General features: G+C 37.9%; 1 protein-coding gene across 4 annotated transcripts in view; it reads right to left on the bottom strand.

Annotated features, from left to right (window-relative positions):
- Window positions 1–20538, bottom strand: part of dab2ipa (DAB2 interacting protein a) — a 111545-nt gene that overhangs the window by 81103 nt on the left and 9904 nt on the right. The window contains exon 1 of one of the 4 annotated variants that reach the window (XM_034306538.2): window positions 19298–20485. The exons of 2 other annotated variants lie outside the window; for them this stretch is intronic. Coding sequence is in view for 1 of the 2 variants with exons in the window: in XM_026928084.3 (XP_026783885.3) it covers window positions 1456–1573 (118 nt within the window). In the remaining variant the exon portion in view is untranslated. Of the gene's footprint in view, window positions 1–1455; window positions 3085–19297; window positions 20486–20538 lie in introns of those variants that run through there. One more of the 4 variants, XM_026928084.3, reaches the window with a different exon arrangement.

The raw sequence follows: 20538 nt of genomic DNA, 5'->3' as shown, positions 1-20538 counted from the left end.
TATCTGTATGGTACATGGATTGTATATGAACACTCTAAGAAATAAGAGTTCTTTTTTGAAATCAGATGGGGAAATCTGCCGTGGTAGGGTTCTACCAAAAACCTCTAAGGTTTCCCAAGTGAGACAAAAGAACCTTTTTCTGTTAGTATGAATCTGCATGAATGCAAATCTATACAATAATGTAATCCAGTATGTTATCTTGGCATACTTTTACCATATATCACCAATCCTACCATAAACAAGGCTGTCCGTGAACACTGTACTCTCTAAGCAGTGGAGTTAATCTTCTTGATAAGTCAAAGTCAGATTCAAAATTTATATGCATACTTGTTGTCCAGGATATGCAAACTATAGTATCTATAGTTTTTTACATCTAAATCTAACAAGTGACAAGCTACAAAACACTCAAGAATAAATCAAGAACATTTTCAAACTAAGGATTAATAACATTTAAGAAGATCCAAGCTGAATCAAATTGTATTGTAATTGCAAGTGAATGTGAGACCGAGTTGGTTCTGAAGACCCAAATCCCAAAATATAAGATTCCATGGAACCCAGCTGCCGATCTCTGACAGATGTGGGATGAAAAACTCAGTCTTTGTGAAGAATTTGGGAAAATGTGATAAATCCTGAAAGGGATTTTTGCTAGACTTTCTATAAATCAACAGACCATCCTAGCACTGGTACTCAAACAGTGGTACTGTCTAGAAAGAACTAAGAAATCCATGCTGAAGAAATACTCTTGAACATAAAAAGTGCAATGGGTATTTTAAGACTAATGTAGCTTAGAGGCCAGTGATTAAGAATAGAACTTCTAGAAGTATGAACAAAGTCAACTCAAAAAAGTCAAGAACATTTCAAGCTACACCTGAATAAGACTCAAGAAGTTCATCTATGCTGTAGAAGTCATAAGCATTCTTGCATGAGGAAAGGGACATGGTTTTGACTTTTTTTTTTAGTTTCATACCTAAGAAAGTGGTAAGAAAAGGTACCCCATCCCATCACTACTCTTAACCTACATCACTTCACAAAATTGTGTAAGTTGCTGCAAATTTGCAGTCACAAACCACGTTGGTTCCAAACGACCCAATAACCAAGACACAGAATCCATGGTCCAACCAACCTAGCTGCCAAACACTGACCGCTGACTACTGACATGCAACTGAGAGAGAGTTAGAACCAACATGGCATCACATACACACTCCATTTTCAGAAAAAATAAAGTCTGGGAGTTGTTTTTGTTAGTAAAAGTCTTGAACTATCTATTGACAATATAGTCCATGACGCCTTGAACATTAATTGTCTATTGTCCTTCCTGCAACTAGTCTCAATCTTCCAGAAGTATAAATACAGTACACCTTGTGCTGCTATGCTGTATTGTTATTCCTGTGCACAACAGAACAGTGTACATTAGCACACAGTAGGAGCAGGAAGGATGACTGAAGTGTTATTTACCCTTGTTGGCTGCTCGGCTCCTGCTGCGTGAGCGGCCCTGCCTCCAGTGCCTGGTGCGAGCCAGCAGCCCGTAGTAGTGACACCTCCTTCCCAGTGCTCTCCTCACCACCGCAGACATGGCCTTCCCAATCTCACACACTCACATACACACTGTCACCCTCTTTCAACTGGAGCAGTCTGGTCTCAGTTCTCCCCTCTCCAGTCTTCAGCAGATCAGAGATTTTAAAAAACTGCCACTTTTTGAGCTCCTTGTGGCACTTTACCTCAGATTCCCTGCAAGTCAGAACTGCTCCTGGCTCACAGAGAGAACCAAGGAGTGATAGAAGGGAAGATGAGAGGAACGCTTACTCCTCCCACTGCAAGCAGAGGCCCGAGGGAGAGGTATTTGGTGCACTACTGACAACTCCAGGAAGGTCATAAATCACTCTGTGAACCTGTGTGTAATGCAAAGTCACACACTACTACACACACTAACTAACATGTGATTGGTAACAAGCTCAAGTCACTCCCAAGTCAAGGCTCCCAATATGTCTAATCCATGCTTTCGTTTATCTCTTCCTCTTCCCTTTCAAGGACATTGTGAAAGGTCAGTAAAAACGCTCAGTGTGTGTACTGGCAAATACAATAGGGCTGAAAAAATACACAGGACTCATGCAGGCACTCACTTCCTCTGTGAACTCAGCTAGTGGGGGGGGGGTTCTGTCTACAATTCATTTAGCTGTTTTCATGATCACAACTTTTGGCACCCTCAAGTAATTAAACATAATCGACTGCGATGAAGTAAGCAGTGAGGTAAGCGAAAGTTAGACAATTGGCTAACATTTGATATTTACTGATTTTAAATTGCAAGCTCCCTGTTCATATATTTTAGCTGTCCAAACAATCACAGTGTGTTCTTTACAAACAAAGCACTAGACAAGATTAAATAGACCCACAACAGCCATGGCTGCATATTTATTTATCACTCAATTAATAAGACATGCGAAAGATGTATACACATATAACACTACACATTTACAATGTACAATGTCAAAGCATAGCCTGTGTTGTGTTTACTGAGAATTATAATTGTTCCTAATTGGTCTGAATCATTGATAAATGTTTTTAATACTCAACAAAATAATCATACGCAGTTAAAATCTTCAGTTAGCGGAACGTTTTCTGATTAACATTATTGTATTTTGTACCACATATTTCAGTTTACTTTTGCATCCAGAGACCCAGAGTAAAAGAATTTCCAAGGACCACCTTATCATCACAGAACAGATTTAATTTTCTGTATACTAGAGAAAATACGATACCACATTAAATCATGTATCTTCATAAAAATTTATTCAAGCCATCAAGGAACAATAAGCCAAACCTTATTATTCCTGAGCTCTCCACTCAACCAGATTTATTTCTTAAAATTGCAGCAAGATTGAAGTTAACATTATTTTTTTATACCCATTTCTTAGAGTTTGAGTTTGCTTACAAGTTTGAGTTTGTAGGACACCACAGATTATTTCCTATATAACCTAATGTTAATGATCGTAATGACTGTAAACACAGAAGATATTAGATCTTAACTGCACAGCTTTAGCATCAGTCTGCTTTATTGAGCTGTGTCATTAACGTTAATTAGTGTGTTCCCCTTTTAAATCACTCGTATCAAACCCACCATGAGCTCAGTCACAGCAGGGAAAGAGCAGAGAAATGCCTGCTGTGTTGCTGTGGTATGTACAAAGCACAGAAGAACACACAGAGCGAATATATACATATATATATATATATATATAATGTTTTACTGTGCTGTGAAATGACATCTGAACTCAGGCGCTAAAGGCATCTCTGCACTGTTTTACATACACATGCAAGTACACAGACATTTACTAATGATACTGGAATGTTCTACTGGAATGTGTGTGTGGCGCACACACAAACACACACAAACACCACTCTGAGAATGACTGCTGAACACACTGATGGACAAGTGACAATTCAGAAACAGCTTGTTACAAGCCCGATTAAAGCAAAAGCAGGCTGTTTAAGAATGGAGGATAATCATAAAAGAGATGAACATAACATCTGCAGTGCTAAAGGATACAGCAAATTTCAGTGTAAAAGTGAAAATGTGTATGTTGTAGTAGGCAAATTAGTAGCAGAAACACAACATTTTCTGCTAATTAAATAAGCAAGCCAGTGCACTTTAAACATTAGAATAATTATAAGAACTTTTTTTAAAATACTGTTTTGGGCAATTAAAAAAAAAAAAAGCATGCTGGAGCAAGCACCTTCAAATAATAAACACAAGGCCTGTTCTGGAATGTGGGAGGCATGTAATAATATTACTCCTTCAAATGATAGAGCTTCTTGTAGTGTCTCTTTTTTGTCTCACTAAGTTGGTGTATTAAATTACTGGAGGGTGGCATGATGCCAAAGTGGGTAGAGTTGCAGCCTCAGAGCTCCAGGGTCCCCGAGTCGATTCTAACCTCGGGTTACTTGTCTGTGTGGAGTCCTGTATGTTTCCCTCATGTCCACACGGGTTTCCTCCAGGGTCTCCTCTTTCTTCCCACCTCCCAAGAACATGCTACTCTAAATTGCCCATAGGTGTGAAGGTGTGTGTGGTGGCCTGTGATGGACTGACAAAAATCTCATTCCGAGAGTATCCTGCCTCACACCGAGTATTCCTGGTGTTACCTATTTGATTGGTTCCTCAAGGGTTCCTCAGATAGTTAATGTAAGTTACTAAAAGAGTCCCACTTCAAACCCTCTCTGAAAGGGAAACCCTCTGTTGTATGGTTTCCTCCCTCAGAGAAATAAATTGCAGAACTCTTAAATGTGCTAAAGGGAAGTGTGTTGTCTAAATTCAAGGCCATACTGCCTAGCACATATCTTCATGTCACGAATCAGAAAAAGATCACACAGAGACAAAACAAGCTGTGAAGCACTGCTGCAAGTTCAGTCTCGCAAAAATATAGCACATGGCATAACAAGCAACACACTGCTCAAGAGCACGATGGAGCCGGCATTGGCAAACCTCTACCTTTGCAAGAACAGGCATGATGAACAAACCCCACTGTTCTGATTCCGGCACAAGATCTACCAGGACAGCTCTGATTTCCCTGCTGAGAAACATCATGCTAACAATTAAAGAATTCCATTGGCTTTTACTGGTTTGTAATGGCTACTAAATGTATTCTGTGTTCTCTATATAGCATTAATATCACAGTGTAAAGGTTCCTGATGGTTTAACAAATGACCTCTTTCTGATTTCATGGTGACCTCGTGGTAATTGACTGTAGTTTACTGTTGGTTTTTACAGCAGCAAAGTTGAGTTCTGAAATCTGATTTGAAGGTTAGAAGGTGTTGATTAATTTTACAACAGCAGATCATACAGTAGTGCCGGCCGTAATTCAGAGAGGCAATGCGCTTATAGGAAAATAATCAACTTCAGGTAATCAGCATCACACCACTGCGTCACTGATTATTTTCCTATAACCTCAAGCCCCTCAAGTAACCTCAAGTGTTTTATTCCTTACAAGTGAACCTTCTGTGATATTCATATCTGTAATAATGCTCTGTTTTGCACAGGCTACAAGGAAAAGAAATCACCTGCTGATGAAAACCTATTAGATTTCATAAGACACCATAACAATATTTTTTTTCCAGAAGGGTTCTCATATGGTAGTGTTATAACGGAATGTAGATGCATTTGGCCATCATGCAGAACAGATCTTTTGAGAACTGCTCTGCATTACTAGCTCACTGCTCAGCTGCTAAAATTTTACACCCGGATCAGTTTACTTGAAGCTAGACCGAGTGCAAGGATTACAGGGAATAATTAAACAGCTTAACTGGCAGTGTGTGTGTGTGTGAGAGAGGGAGCTGGGGGGGAGGGGGACTGGCGTGGGAATTGATGGATGGAGGCTGTGGGGTTGTGTTAGTGAAGTAATGCTCAGGTGGCAGTAGATTTTCTGGGAGAAAAAGAGTGGCAGTGTGGCATGCTGTGCCTTTCTAACTCTGGCTGAGTAATTCTCCAACTCAGGAGAAGTGGCAAAAGTTCCCGTAATTCATGCCTTCAGATTCCTGACCCCTGCATGACCCCTCAGACAGACAAACAGAAAGAGAGAGTGAGAGAGAAAGGTTAGGAGACAGACAAAGGCAAAGAGAAGAAAAGAAAGAAGAGGAAGACAGAGAAAGGGATGTACAGACAAAAAAACAGATGGAGAAGCAGAGACGGAGATGCAGAGACGGCAAAGAAAGAGATCAAGAACAGGACACGGAGGCAAGGATGAAAAACACAGAGAAACAGGCACTGAGAGAAGGAGAGAGAGATGACAAGGAGGAGAGAGAGGGACAAACAAAAAGACAGAAAGAGAGCTAAAGAAGGAAGAAGGAAAATAGAGGCATATGTACAGACAAAAAAGAAACTCCATTTTGCCATTTTATTCATAAAACACTACAAATGACGAACAGCGGAAATTGGTTTTCGAAAGTAATGAGCTGATTTGCATATTTACTGCACAAGGTTTCAGACTAGCCAAATACAAATGGTTAAAACCTTATCAGAATATAATCCAGATACAAGATGCATGAAACGAGCATGCATGCCATCCACCTCAAGGTTCGATGTTCTGTGCATGCCGAGATGCTTTTCTGCTCACCACGTATGTAAAGAGTGATTATATGAGTTACTTCAAGTAACAGCTCGAACTAATCTGGCCATTTTCTTCAGATCTCTCATATCAGCAAGGTGTTTCCACCCACAGAACTGTCGCTCACTCAATGTTTTTGTTTTTCACACTAAGCTGTGTAAAGTCTAGAGACTGTTGTGTGTGAAATCACTGAGATCACATTTTTCCCCATTCTGATGTGAACATTAACTGAAGCTCTTGACCTGTATCTGCGTGATGTTTTTTGCATTGTGCTGCTGCCACATGATTGGCTGATTAGATAACTGCATGAATGTGCAGGTGTACAGGTGTTCCTAATAAAGTGGACAGTGAATGTATTGATTTATTTTGTTTTATACAGACAAAATGCACATTGTTTTACATTGCTTATGATTCAGAAACAAAGCCTTTCCGGTCCTAATTTTTCCTTCCTTCAAATTTTGTTCAAAATATTGAATCGAATCATGCAGCCAATATCGTGAAATGAATCTAATCGTGATGGGAGTGCATCGTTACATCGTTTCTTATAGGTTTGTTACAGGAGCTCGATTGCTTAATTCCTATGCTGACATCTTTTGATTTGTTCACTTCAATAGGTAAATTCAGCAAAAAAGCCAACGCATTTTTAAGCAAACATTTTATTACGTTTTTATTTTCGAGCTTGTACTATGCACATAGTTGATGCAAACTTGGATAGTGATGAATATGTTTTTGCTAGATTCGTTTGAAATATGAGACAAGAGGGGAAAAAAAAAAAAAAAAAAAAGAAGCAAACACTGCACTTTCTTTCTGCTCACGTGCAAAGGCTCAGTTCCAGGATTTATCTCAGCATCCCAAATGTAGCTAAAGGAGAGAATCAGTGGAGGACTAAAAAGCCTGCCGCCTTTACAATGATGAAAGTGTCCACTCAACTAGCATCCTGCTTTGCATGTGGACATTAATACAAAGGTTTGGCATTGTAGTATTCAGCACATCTGCTGAATCTGCTCAATACAAGCATATGTTAACAGGATGGAGTACCACACTAAAGCAGCAGAAAAGATAAACAGCATGGAGATTTAAAGGCACCACATGCAGAGATAAAGTGATTAAATGCCTCAGATAGCTTCCATCTGAGTCTGGACTCACCTGCGTTTCTATTTAATCATTAATAATGTATCAGGGAAATGGATACAAGTTGCAATTGCTCTGGAACAGATCTAGTATCAGTATGAACGGTCAATAACAGGATTATCATCCAGTTCTGCTTTAAGGATGCGATCTGCTCACCCAAAAACACCTAAAAGCTATAGGGTTAATTCAAATACGCAACATCACTATTTCTGCTTTATCATAGTTTAGGAGAAAGAAGCTTCTGTTCATCCAAGATTTTATGTCTTTTCACACAGTCTTCCATTTTTCATAGCTGTTTGGCTGAACCTGGCAACACTGATAGGTATTACTGCATATGAACAGCAAAGAATTATGTTTGAAAATTACAGAGGGACTGGCTATAAAGGGAGACTCTATTTTTAAATATCTCTGTTAACACTGTTAACAGTCTGGTAAGACCTAAAACAAATGACCTGTACCATAACCATTGCCTGGGTAGCATGGGTAATGGAGCAGCTAAATTTAATCAGCACAGAATCATCACTTGAGCCAAGCAACCAGTATTTTGAGAAAAAAAAGAGCTGCACACCAAATTGCATTACTGTACGTACTGTATTTATGTGTATGTGAATGTACGTGAGATATAGTGGTGTACTCGACAGAACAACAGTATGCTAGCTAAACTGTGTATCAGACGTGTACAATTATGTTTGAAAATGACCAAAGGGCTGGACATAATGGGAGAAGAAAAGGGGGCATACAACAGAACCCTGTGGGACAGCATACTACACTTTTTTATACTCTGAAAAATTTCCATTAACAACAGTAAACTGGAAACAGTGTGTTAAGGTGTAAACAAGGGAACTGTACTATAACTTAAGGTTTAATTGTTTACCCTTCTTGCCTGGGTGCCAGCGTACCAGAAGTACAAAGTATGGACATATGTGTGGAACAGAGGCAATCGTCAAGGAATCATTACTTGAGTCAGACAACTGCCATTAGTGTGTGAAAATACGTAATTCATATAGTGGTGTACTCTACTGAACGTGGTTTGGGATCTGGATTGGGCTAAGTGGGTGGAGCTTAAAGCTTTCACCAAATAGTCGCTAAATTTCAGATAATGCAGTGGTCACAAGAGGACAAAAATTGTGAAATAAGCACTGCTGCGTTTTGACATTTAAGAGATATGTAAGTGTAAGAGAAGACATGTTAGAGATGGGATGTATCCAAAAATCTGAAAGTGATTGACATGGCCAAAATAGTTTCTACCTGTAATGTCTTGCCTTAAGGTCCTTAAGAAACAGAAAAGCAAGCTGTATTAAAACGTTTCCATTCCTCTTTTCTCAATAGTACTCCTCAGTTCCATTATTCAATGTTAACATGAAAGAAAATTTCATTTCTAACATTCATAGATCAGGACTATAGTACAAACAATACAAGAACACCGAAACTGTCTGGATGCTCGTAAGAGGTAGCAAAACAACCACTTTTGTGAAGGAAGCAAAGCAATAAGGAGCCACACCTCTTCCCCGGAGACATCAATCTCATCACCGCTTGCTTAATGTGCTGCATGTTTGGAGACGGTTACACAACCCCGTGTACACAACTGACTATTACAGGAAATTCACATGAAGTGATTAAGAGGACCTAAAAATGTACCATGCACTTGAATGGAATGGAACTGCATTGGCCTTCTCTAGTCAAGTAGGATGACCTTGATTTCCACATCTGTTATGTGAACAGATTTTCAGCCAGGAGTGTAGGTAGACATAGGAAATGTTGCATGGTGACAAAGAAAAAGAAAACTCTACTGTGGTCGTGATATTTGTTGGCTAAACTGTGTGGCAAGGCTATGACCAGAAGCGAGAACAACATAAAAATATGACACACTTTCTTTAATTAGAGCTGAATGATTTATTGAATGGATATTTTTTGCCAACTCCTGTGGAGCGTGAACAGTTTAGCACCTGCGTAAGTGCTAGGCGTAGGAGGTTGTCTTGGATTTAAAATGAGCAACATTGCAATATTTATCAATGAGCTGAAACTTGTTTAATACCTGCAGGAAAATTCTGCACACAGGCCACAGTCAACCTCTGTCCACCTGAGAGTTTGATTTAGGATTTATAAAGCTCCATATCTTCCTAACTCATATATATTGTGGCAAGCATCACCTCAGGAGCTGCAGAGATCCAGCTCAGAGCTGTTGTCTTGCCTGGGAGGACAATAAGTCCACGATGGTAAATATGAGTGTTGACTTGTGGGAGCTGCAGTGCTGGGTTGTAAATCTGACCAGGGGAAGCGCAGCAAGCAAATATTCCTGACTTCACATTTCTGCTGTAAGGATACGCACCAACTGTAGTGTTGAATATGGAAGGGGTCAGGAACAGGACAATATAAAATGCATATCTTCACTTTCTACAGAGCTTTTTAATCATCCATCTTAGTGCCTTCTTGATTTGACTAGCAGCTTTGTAATAGAATAAAAGGAATTCTACCCTTCAAAAAGGCTCCTTATTAATATTTACAAGTTATTATAGCTAATAGTAGCCTAATTTTAGTGAAACTCATCATTGAAAATAATGTCACATTAACTCTGTCACCTAGTTATGGCTTGGGAGTGTTAAAGGAGTTAAAGGTTTACAATCAGTGACCCCTTCTGTCTGAAAGAGGAACTGCGCATCATAATACAGTCGACCATGCAGCCCGCATTACGCTCACTGACGCAATACAGGAAAATGCAATATACAGTTCATTTAAAGTTTGCATCATCATGCTTCCTTGGTTAAAAAAAGGGGGAAAAATGTACCTTTATTTTATAATTAATCTCAAAAAGTTTAACAAAAACATCCTCCAAAGAATGGAGGGAAAAGGTGGATAAATATATAGTAAGTTAGAAAATATTTAGAAAACAAGAAGCAAACTTATGAACTGATATTGTTTTGATTCTTTCACTGTTCGTATTTTAATACTGACCTTCATCCTGTTTTTAATACTTTGATGAGAAAAGAACATCAGTGGAATCTAGCATGCTTTAAATGTTTAATGCTTTGTTGATTAAAATAAATCTCTACATTATTTTGGCCTAAAAGGACACATTTGTTTTCACTTAACTGAGAATTAAGACAGGACCATGAAACCTTTTTTTTAATCATTTTCTACCTTGAATCTAAGAAGCTATGCATTTAACCATTCAAGAAACGTGTCTCCGACAAGGTTTCTTTGCTGACAATGGCTGCAGGTTTTTTTTACACTATAGAATTAGCAAATACACAAAATGTGATTAACTAACATCCCTGCTAATGGCATGAGAACACTGACTTTATTACTTACTTAAAATATTATTTTTTAAATTAATAATTTACTTTTAATCTATTATTTGGGATGTACTTTCAAAGTGACCCCATCAGTCAATATCAAAATATCACTGAAAATAAAGAAAAGAATATAGAAAGCTTACTTTTCTTTGTCCCATAATCTTTGAGAAATCTGAATGATGCAACTTCCTGTTGTAACTTCGTTACAGTGATGAGTTGGTTTGGGAACTAAAAAGTACATTTTTCATAACGTATAATGGATATCCCGTGAAGGACACTTAACCTGTGTTTAAAATGTCTTTTACCTTTACTTTACATACATATTCATGAATATCAGTGAGACACAAACAGCACAGCATGATGTCCTGAAGTCACACTTCAGGAAAATGTGGAATGGAAACATACTCAATCAGGGATGATCTTTTGGTATGAATGCTATGTGTGCTATTCCTCACCTCGCTGCAATAAAATCAGAAAAATTCCAATTACATTACTGATAGTGTTTCTAACGCTGATCCAAAAGCTCTACAAACGAGTAAAGCCAGACTGCCTACAAAGGATGCTGACATGTCTGAAAATATCTCCTGAGAGTTGAAGCATGAAGTCCAACATAAACAATATGAACAGTATCATCTCAGATCTATTTTGCCAACTGTATGGTTTTACTTCCTGTACTACTGTAATACAACCCCATACAAAGGATCACAGACTGCAAGTGCAAGATAAGTCTCTCTCTTTGCTACATCACTGTTTATTATGAGTAGCTCAGCATTGCCTGATGCAACAGTTGAGTAATTATAATCAGGTATTATATCTTTTACTCATGTTTGTACAGGATAACTAGTCACGATTTTGTAATAAATATATATCTATGATGTTTATGGTGTAATTTCTTAACTCGGGTTCAATACGTTGTCTTTCCTCAGCACTGAAACATGATACAAATTATTTTTAGTGCTACACAAATGATTAAAAGAGACCTACCAAAATCTCTACCCTTATAAAACAAGCAAGAATGTATTAATAAAAATGAACTATCAAAACACCTCCATCCAGAACACTATTCTGTTAGCTAACGGGTAGTAAACTAGCTCACATTTGTTAATTATAAATGAGTAATATTCCTGTAACTGAGTCGAATTGTGGTTTAACAGTAGCAAACCTAGCAAAATATAGATAACGATTTTTATATCAGCTAAGATAGCTAAGTTCATTAGCTAACTTAGCACAGGTTCTTCAGCTAAAGGTTTTTGGGTAGCATGTTATCATTTACACAGCATACTGGATCATTTTAAGCTTGATTTGTAACCTTACATGGTTCATACGAAATGCTAACCAAATTTTTTACAAACATATTTAAAAAGTCTGAAATCTATGTGACAGGAATTTTGAACACTTACTGGCCAGTTAGCAAACTGAGGTTGGGCCAATGCCAGCCATTCTGTTGATCCACCATTAGATGTCAATGTTAGCTCAATGTACTTTTGTATGTTGGGCCAGTGTTGGGTTACCAGGGCAATCAGACATTCAATCACTTTTAAATCCACTTTGCCAGTGTTGGCCCAATGTTGGGAGGGTTGTTATGAAAAGCCCATTTTTGCCAAAATAGCCACCTGAAATAGATATTGAGCCAACATCAGTTTTCTACTTGGGTGACTGCTAGTAATGTGTTCACGTCAGCTCTGGTGTTTGCCCTGTGTTTGTACAAAAATGTACAATAATCAGAAATTAGATATAGGTATAGTTTGTTGACACCTGACCATCACACCCATGTGGGTCTTCCTCAAACTGTTGCCACAGTGTTTGAAGCAGACATTTGTCTAGGATGTCTTACTTGTCCTGTCTGATATGTAAATTATTAGAGGATGACCTGCTACCCAGAAACCTGTTTAGCCACAGAACCTGTATGTTAAGCTAGCTAGCCATCTTCACTAACATTGGTGATATACAGATTTTTACAATGTAACACCGCTGCATTCAAGCTACACATTATATTTCTTTTGCCTACGTTTATCTCACCTACCTCAACATTTGCCAGTGATATGAAACCTGTCCTGTTGGAATGAAAGTGAAATTATTAGAGTAAAGGAAGCTGTTAAATAGTTCTGTTCACAGATGATTGACAGCTCGGTATCTACAATATATATGTTAAGCGCTCATGGCTGTTTAAAGAATGCACCAAGTCACTCGTGTCATATTCTTGGGGAAAAAAAAGGTTCCATCAACCACCCTTCTGAGGAACCCTTAAGAGCTTATATGTAGAACCCTACAACAGAAGGTTTCCCTTTTATATCATTTATAGCATTCATAGTAGAACCGACGAACACGGAACTATCCAAAGAACCATCAGGACGTTGTGAGTTGAAATCCTAACAATGCTGTAGAGTTAATTCCTGCAGAGAAAATCTTCATATCACAGGAGGAGGAATAAATTTGGACTTCTGTTACTGAAGATGAAGTACAATGCACACACACCCAAAATACATCAAACTCACTCTGAAACTACTTCTCTTAATAAATGATGTGCTTATGTTTTGCAATCCTTCTTTATAAAATCCAAGGAAATACAAGAAGCTACATTGAATTACGCTTATGCTGAAACAGAGAGCCATATTCTGCCTAATCCTACACATGAAAATAGCTGAGCACAGAGAATACAGCTTGATTGATTTTGGTTTTACGTAAAGCACAAGCAAACAATGTAAAGCGGGAACACACAGAGAATACTGAGCAGGTAATGAATCTAATGGACATACATAAACATTTCGTGAAGTGTGTACATTACAACAGATCACACAGATAAAATTAACTAAATAGTAATGCCCAAGTTCTTAAAATTTAGAACTCATTAAATTTTTTTTTAACTAAAAGTGCAATACATTACTGGAACTATAACAGAAAAGATTTTCCCCAATGTAAAGTGAATTAATTCCCATCATAAAACATGAATGGAAAACATAGCGGGTAGAAAGTACATAAGTAAGTGACTTTGTTACTATATTGAAGTATCGTTTGCATTTTAATCTCAACATACAAATGCTCATTGCTTATCTCACAAAATGTCTGCCTATAATTTTATCAATTACAATTCTCTGCCTTTTGACCCTACCTATTTAGAAAGAAATAAAACATGGTAGGAAATAGAGTAATTATAGGAAAATAATCAAAAACAAGATTGAATTATAATTATGATTAAACATGAATTATTTTCCTATGACAGCACATTCCAAAGTGTTTTATTTCTCTTATACCACTGCAATTTGCCAATACTAATAAATGTATTAAATGAATGACATATTGTACTTTTAATCAATTTATAGCTACATTTAATGTATATATAGCAGCTATATATATATATATATATATATACATATACATTATAGCAGCTCTAAACAGTTGCTCCCTCACTTTCTCTTGAAGCTAATAAGACAAAGAAAAGGCAGCTTGTTCCCATGGTGGAAAACTTCACCTCTGGCTGTTACAAAGCACTGCCACTGGAGACTCCTTACAAAAAATGTTTACGAAATGTCTCCTCATAGAAAACGTTACTATATCAACTATTCTAAAGTTTTTTACTTACATTTCAACTCACTATTTTTTCAATCACTACATCTTTACATTTTAGCATCAGACAGCTTCAATGGGTCGATCTAAATCCCTAACAAATCACTAACAGATGTGATGGAAAGAATGAGAACTAACCCCATCACTATAATCTATCTGCTGCTACGTACACTTTGTAGTGATACAGGGAGATTGTTTTGTGAAAGCTAGATTTTAGCATTCAGCTAGATTGAGTTATTATCATGCTAGCTAACAGTTGAGAGAAAGTTAACAGTTAAAAAAGTTGTTGTTAGTCAGCCTTATCTAATGTTTTCCCACATTTCTTGTTTCTTTAGTGAATGAAGCATGAATTTACTATCATTAACAAGAATCAGTGTGTGATTTAAAGCAGACGTCATTTTCTTTAGTGAAACTTTCTCGTACTTTCTGAAGAATTTGAAGTACCACCAGAATTATTTAGTTGAATAGATGCACTTCTACTTTCAGCAAAGCATCTGGATATTTTTACAACCTCTGTTGCAAAGCAGTGAACAGGACACAAGTTTTAACACATCGTGACTTGAAGAAAAGTGCACAAGCAGTCCAAGCCTTAATCCCTCAGACAGTATTTCTGTCAGCCCTCTACGCATAACCTGCCTAGTCTAAACCAGCAGCTACCTGCAGCCGAGGAAGAACTTCTCACTGACTGCCCTCTTGCAAAATCAATCCCGGCAGTTTTCAGGCCATGCTGCCATTCCTGAGGCTGCCCACCTCCACCCAGACAAGCAGCACTGGAGCCAAACCCTGTTATTATTTCATCACACCAACACAAACAGGCAGCTGAAATCACTTTGCAAAACACGACTCAGCAGTGGATGTGTCAGCGGCAGCCCTTTACCTCTTATTACTGCATCAGACTGACACACACACGCTTCTCTTCTTAGCAAAATGGATCAGGAACAAAAACAGGACCCGTATGGGGAAAAAAGTGCGCCAGCATCAAAGAGACATGAAAGAAAATAAACATGTTAGTCTGAGTTGCATAATGATGCACAAACAATTTGGGCTACAGCTCATGTCAGATATCTTGTCTGAAAAATAAAACGAAAATATCATTCCCTTTTCTTTCTTCTTGTTCATTTGCATTTTTTTTTTTTTTTTCATTTTAAAATTCTGATTATTACATTAAACTTCACCTTGCTACACAACACAGGAACTTTAGTAACAGCATTAGTAAATATAATTAGAAATAAATATTTAATATTAAATATTTAATGTTTAATTATAATAAATATTGAAATATTTAAAATATATTAATAATCATAATTATTTTTAAAATATATTTTCATGCTATTTTTCACAATCCAATACACTAGCATACTAGCTCAAAAAAAAAAAAAAAAAAAAAGGCGATGGGTTCAGAAATGGAACTGGAAAATTCTACCCAGTTTTTAAAGGTCTGGCATTTGGGAGCACTTTGGCACTTCGGCCAGTGGTAGAGCGAAATGTTACAGTGTGCCGAATCCGCCAGTACTGCTGCTAATACATGTGCCCATACACACATACACAGCCAAAAGTTCATATCTGATTGTAAAGAGTGCAGAAAATCTAGGGCTATAGAGAGCTACATGACTTTGACAGCACAACTAACAGAAGAAAGCTCCATTCTTCAGACACGTGACCCCTCCACCCACCCAACACCCGGAGAGTCACATGATTGAAAGCTTAGCCATGTTTATTTTATTACATTCTAATGAACAGCTTTTGTTTTATTATATGCTGCATGAAGTGTCAACAAACACTGCTGTCATTATTACATTTCAATTACTTTCAGTGTACTTTTATAATGTTGTATGTGTTATTCAATTAAAAATGGAAACCTAAGGCACATATTCATGCATTGCTTATTTTTGCTATATTGAAAATGTGTTGTATTGAGATACCACTGAATTTTGAACCCTAGTAACTATGGTTAATCAACTTGTGGATTATTAAAGTACCACAGTAAAATCCCAGTAAACTATAGTTAACTTTCATAAGGGTACAACAGCTTATAATATCAATAAAGTCCAATTCAATTTATAACACCAGCAATGTTCCAACAACCATGTGCCAAGCAGTCACCAAGATTTGATCAATAACACATATCCATAACCGCCAAGCGGCTGCCATACCAGCAAAAAATCAAAACTTAATTTTCATGTCATATCAATTTCCTGCAGTCATGGCTAAGCATTTCTTCACTGGGACTCAGTACTGCAATTGCTGTAATAAATACCAGAACCATATTCACTGTTCAGGCCAATATAAATTCAGCAGGAATCACACACCCAGGACTAACACAGGCTCGATTTCATGTACGTATCGCTTGTTCATTTTCTTTATTACAATTTCAATCCAGTCTCAGACTCAGTACAGTTCAGTAATTACAACAACTATAAAAGTATCATTATTTTTGTTGAACCACATTCTCTTATGATATATATATATATATATATATATATATATATATATATATATATATATATATATATATATATATATATACCTACATTGCTATTAAGTGAAATTGTAACTGCCAAGCCTTTGTATAGTCCTATCTCCATCTTTATATAAATAATAGGCACATCCTACAGTTAGGTAATTAGGCCTAATCAGCAGTCATCAATTTCTCTGTAGTTCACTGCCTGTTCCAGAACATTATACACAGAGGGCTTAAATGAGAGGGTGCTAAAAGTAATAAATAAAAAGCAGTACTGCTGTTACTCACAGCTTAATATGAACAGCCTTTTCATCCCTACATCTTTATGTTGTCACATAGTGTATTTCTCATGGAAACCTTGTCCATGTTATTAATATCCTAATTTAAAAAAAACTGTAAGTGACAGTGAAATAAATTTCAAGCAATAAACCAGCAGTTACCAACAACAATGATTTTGTATAATGTGCAGTGTGAGGCATGTGAACGTGAAGTAATTTCAGTGTGTGCTTTATTTAGGAAAAAACAAGAATCATAACTAAAGTCAAAACACATGCAGTCAGAGTAATCATAATCATCAGTGGTAACACATACTACGAAACACTATACAGGCATTGGACAACAAAGAAAACAAGGCTTGGACTTGACAGACAAACTAATCCAAACTAAACACAGAACAGGTGAACACAATCAGGCAACAAACCAATGACAGGACATTTCGCAATGCAGAGATTCAGCAATCAAGTTTGTATTATTTCTAAAAAAATAATAATAATAAATTGTACGAATTGTGTGCATAGTAGAAATTTGTCTGTTAGAAAATAAACCTGTAAAGATGTCACTGTTTTCTAAAAGGGCCTTGAATCAACCCAGGGTACAGACTTCAGTATTTGGATCAAGTGTGAAAACGCCCTAAAATGTATGAAGTGGCTTTGCAGGAAGATGGAGTTACATGTGGCGTGGCATTTTGGCAGGGCAAGAGCGTGCACACACACACACACACACACACACACACACACACGCACACACAAAAAAGCTCAGTTGCTTTGCTTTCTCAGTTAGAAAGGACAACATTCCTCCTTCCTTTCTGTACGATGCTTATTTATTGCAGTTCAATGGGCCACCGAACTGCTATCAAAGTGTCATGGATGAAATGTGCCAAACAACACCTGCTCCCTCTAGCAGCTTCCTGAGGCATGCCAGGAGCTGCATTAAGCCGTCTGCACTGAACCATGCACGAAGTCTTGCCAAGCCACGCAAAACAACAACCCTATGTGAGTCAAGATCGAAGGCATTTCCTCTAACTAAAATGCCTCCTATGATTGGATGTCACTAAACAGCAGGGGCATCTGATGTAAATGGGGTAGCAGGGCTAAGCCTTGCTGTTTTTCAACGATAAAAAGACATTTCAATTTTGGAATCAGATTATTTGTGGATTATTTCGAACTTTTGCAGAACCAAGTGCAACAGCAATAAGAAAAACACACAGAATGATATGAAGAAGTGAGGCTGAGGCTGATTTATTTCTAGCCCAGACTGTACATTCATACAGCCTATCAGTGACAATCGTGCCAGGTACACATTACAAAGAATGACACACCCCCTATTGATAGATTTTTCCTCATCTATTATCATGACCAGCCATCACAGTTTCACAGATACAGACTATTTCAGACTAGCACGGCGATAACGCCTAAAAACTGCCTGAAGACTGAGAACCCACTAGCTGGTGTGTGCCATGCAAAAGGCCACTGTAGCCAGAACACAAATCTCGGGGCCAGAACAAGTCTGTATTTAACTTTTCTGAAGGAGTGTTTGCTGAGTGCTGCTTCTATTTTCTGTCCTTTATTCAGCTGTCATGTGAGGTTGCCTGGAGAAAGGATCAATAAAAGCACTATGTTAGCTGCCTCGTCACTGCATATCTGCAAGCCGAGACAGGAAAACACTTTGCACTCAAAAGAAAAATATAGTGAAAAAAGGAGAGTGAACATGACATTACAGGCTCTTTATCAAACCACTAATTTAGCCAAAAAAAAAAAATCATCTCTCATTTCTCACACAAATTTCTAGGCAAATTTCTACACCTCATTTATTTAAAAAAGATTCTTAACAGTGTGACGTGATGCATGATTCATCCAATACTGCTCACAGATTTCAGCCAGAAGGATTTACACACAATTAATTTTCCTTGGCTGGATAAAAAAAAGGAAAAAAGCAGCCAAAGTACATTTAGCCTGCTGCGCCTGGGAATACCTGCAACCAGAAATGATGGATGAGAGAGAAAGAAAGAGCGTGAGAAAGAACAAAAGCCAAAGGGGGAAAAAAGAAAAACAGCTGCCAAACAGGACCAATTTAATCACCAGCCAGTGCAAAACAACTAAATCAAAAAAGTGCTAATTACTGATACAGCTAACAGGCACAGCTCTGAAGCTTGGAGACTCTCTCCCAAGTTTCACCACAAAACTTGGGGTTTTGTTATAGGAACAAAACGACTCCAGAGCATTTCTGCGGCTTGTTTCAAAGACTGGAATTTCAACTCCTTAAAATGGATTATGACTTCACCGCACGTTGGCGCTCCACAATTACGGTCATCCACACACAGACAGAAACTTTTAATTGGAAAAGAACACAAACATACATGCCATTTCACCATTTGTATGCATGACCACCACCTTCTTTCTTCCAAAAACAATATAAATATAGGATAAATATACAAGCAGACCTTTTTCACCCCCAATATGAATGGAGTAGCAGCTCACCTGAGTTTTCAGCAGTAGATCCTCACCACGGATGCCCTGCAGGATCGCAGAAACAGGTTTAAAACCCTGTCTGATCTGCAGGGGGGAGGAATTACAAGCAGGCCGTAAAGGTAGATCTCCTTGACAGAAGCATAATGTCAGGCTAAGAAACACTGCCAGGCTCAGAAATGCCAACAAACACAACCAGCCTGCTTCTTCAACACACTGCCGGCTGTGTCCTACCTCACAGTCAGAGTGTACCACAAAAATCCCCAAAGTGTGCCCTCTGCTCAGGGCTGCAGGCCGGCCCTCCCTCTCGACACATGAAAGGACTGAAAGAAAAGCAGAGAGGGGGACAGTGGCAAATTTTTCCCTCTTTCATGACCAACTAGGAGACCTGGTTACAGCTCTCTCTCTCTTTTGTTTTGGGGACAAGCCACTTTGGCGGCCTGAATTCCTCAGGAATGTTAGCCAATCATAGTGCTGGCTCTGGGGAGTGTGGTGAGCGGAGGCCCAGCCTGCTCTCCCACTCTTTAATCAGCCAACAATGTGGAAGAACCTCCATAACCACACACACCACAACAGCCACACTGCTTAAACGCCACAGTGTACGGTTTAAACAGCCATCAGGCAGCATCGGACCTGCGACTCCACATTCTTATCTCTGAGCATTACGTCCACAGATCAAAACGAATAAATACCGAAAAAAAATTATTTAATTATATGACCTTATTGTAACATTAAATCTGAAGTACTTTCAATAATACTTGCTCTATCCATACTCGAACTGTTTTAGGTTTGGCTCTGTTAAGTTGTGCTGTTGACCGTTCTAATTATGTTACGTTTTTAAACTCTATAAACCACGTCCTTTCAGCTGGATATGTTGGCTCAAACCATGTTTTAAGAGCAGGCAGCTGTTAAGTAAGGAATAAAACACGACGTGATGTACTGTTATAGAAAAATAATCCACATAAGTGGATTTTATTTTCCTATAACAGCATGCCCCAAAGTGCTTTATTCTTCTTATAATCACAGAGCTTTGTCAACAATTACAATTTATAAATTGCTCTACCAGAGCATGGTTGAATTATTGAATCTGAGTGTGGAATAATTTTATATAACAGCATGGCTCAGACAGTTGTTCTGCCAGGTTAATATTAACATGCTCGTTCTAATACGTTATTGTATCTAGTAACAGCTCATACACAGGTGCCTGTATGGCAGATGCTTCACATAATCTAAGACTAATAATAAATGGATTA

The sequence above is a fragment of the Pangasianodon hypophthalmus genome, chromosome 8 (assembly GCF_027358585.1).
Source record: "Pangasianodon hypophthalmus isolate fPanHyp1 chromosome 8, fPanHyp1.pri, whole genome shotgun sequence".
Classification (NCBI taxonomy): Eukaryota; Metazoa; Chordata; class Actinopteri; order Siluriformes; family Pangasiidae; genus Pangasianodon; species Pangasianodon hypophthalmus.
The sequence above is the reverse complement of the archived record's forward strand: the minus strand, read 5'-3'. Positions and strand labels throughout refer to the sequence as shown.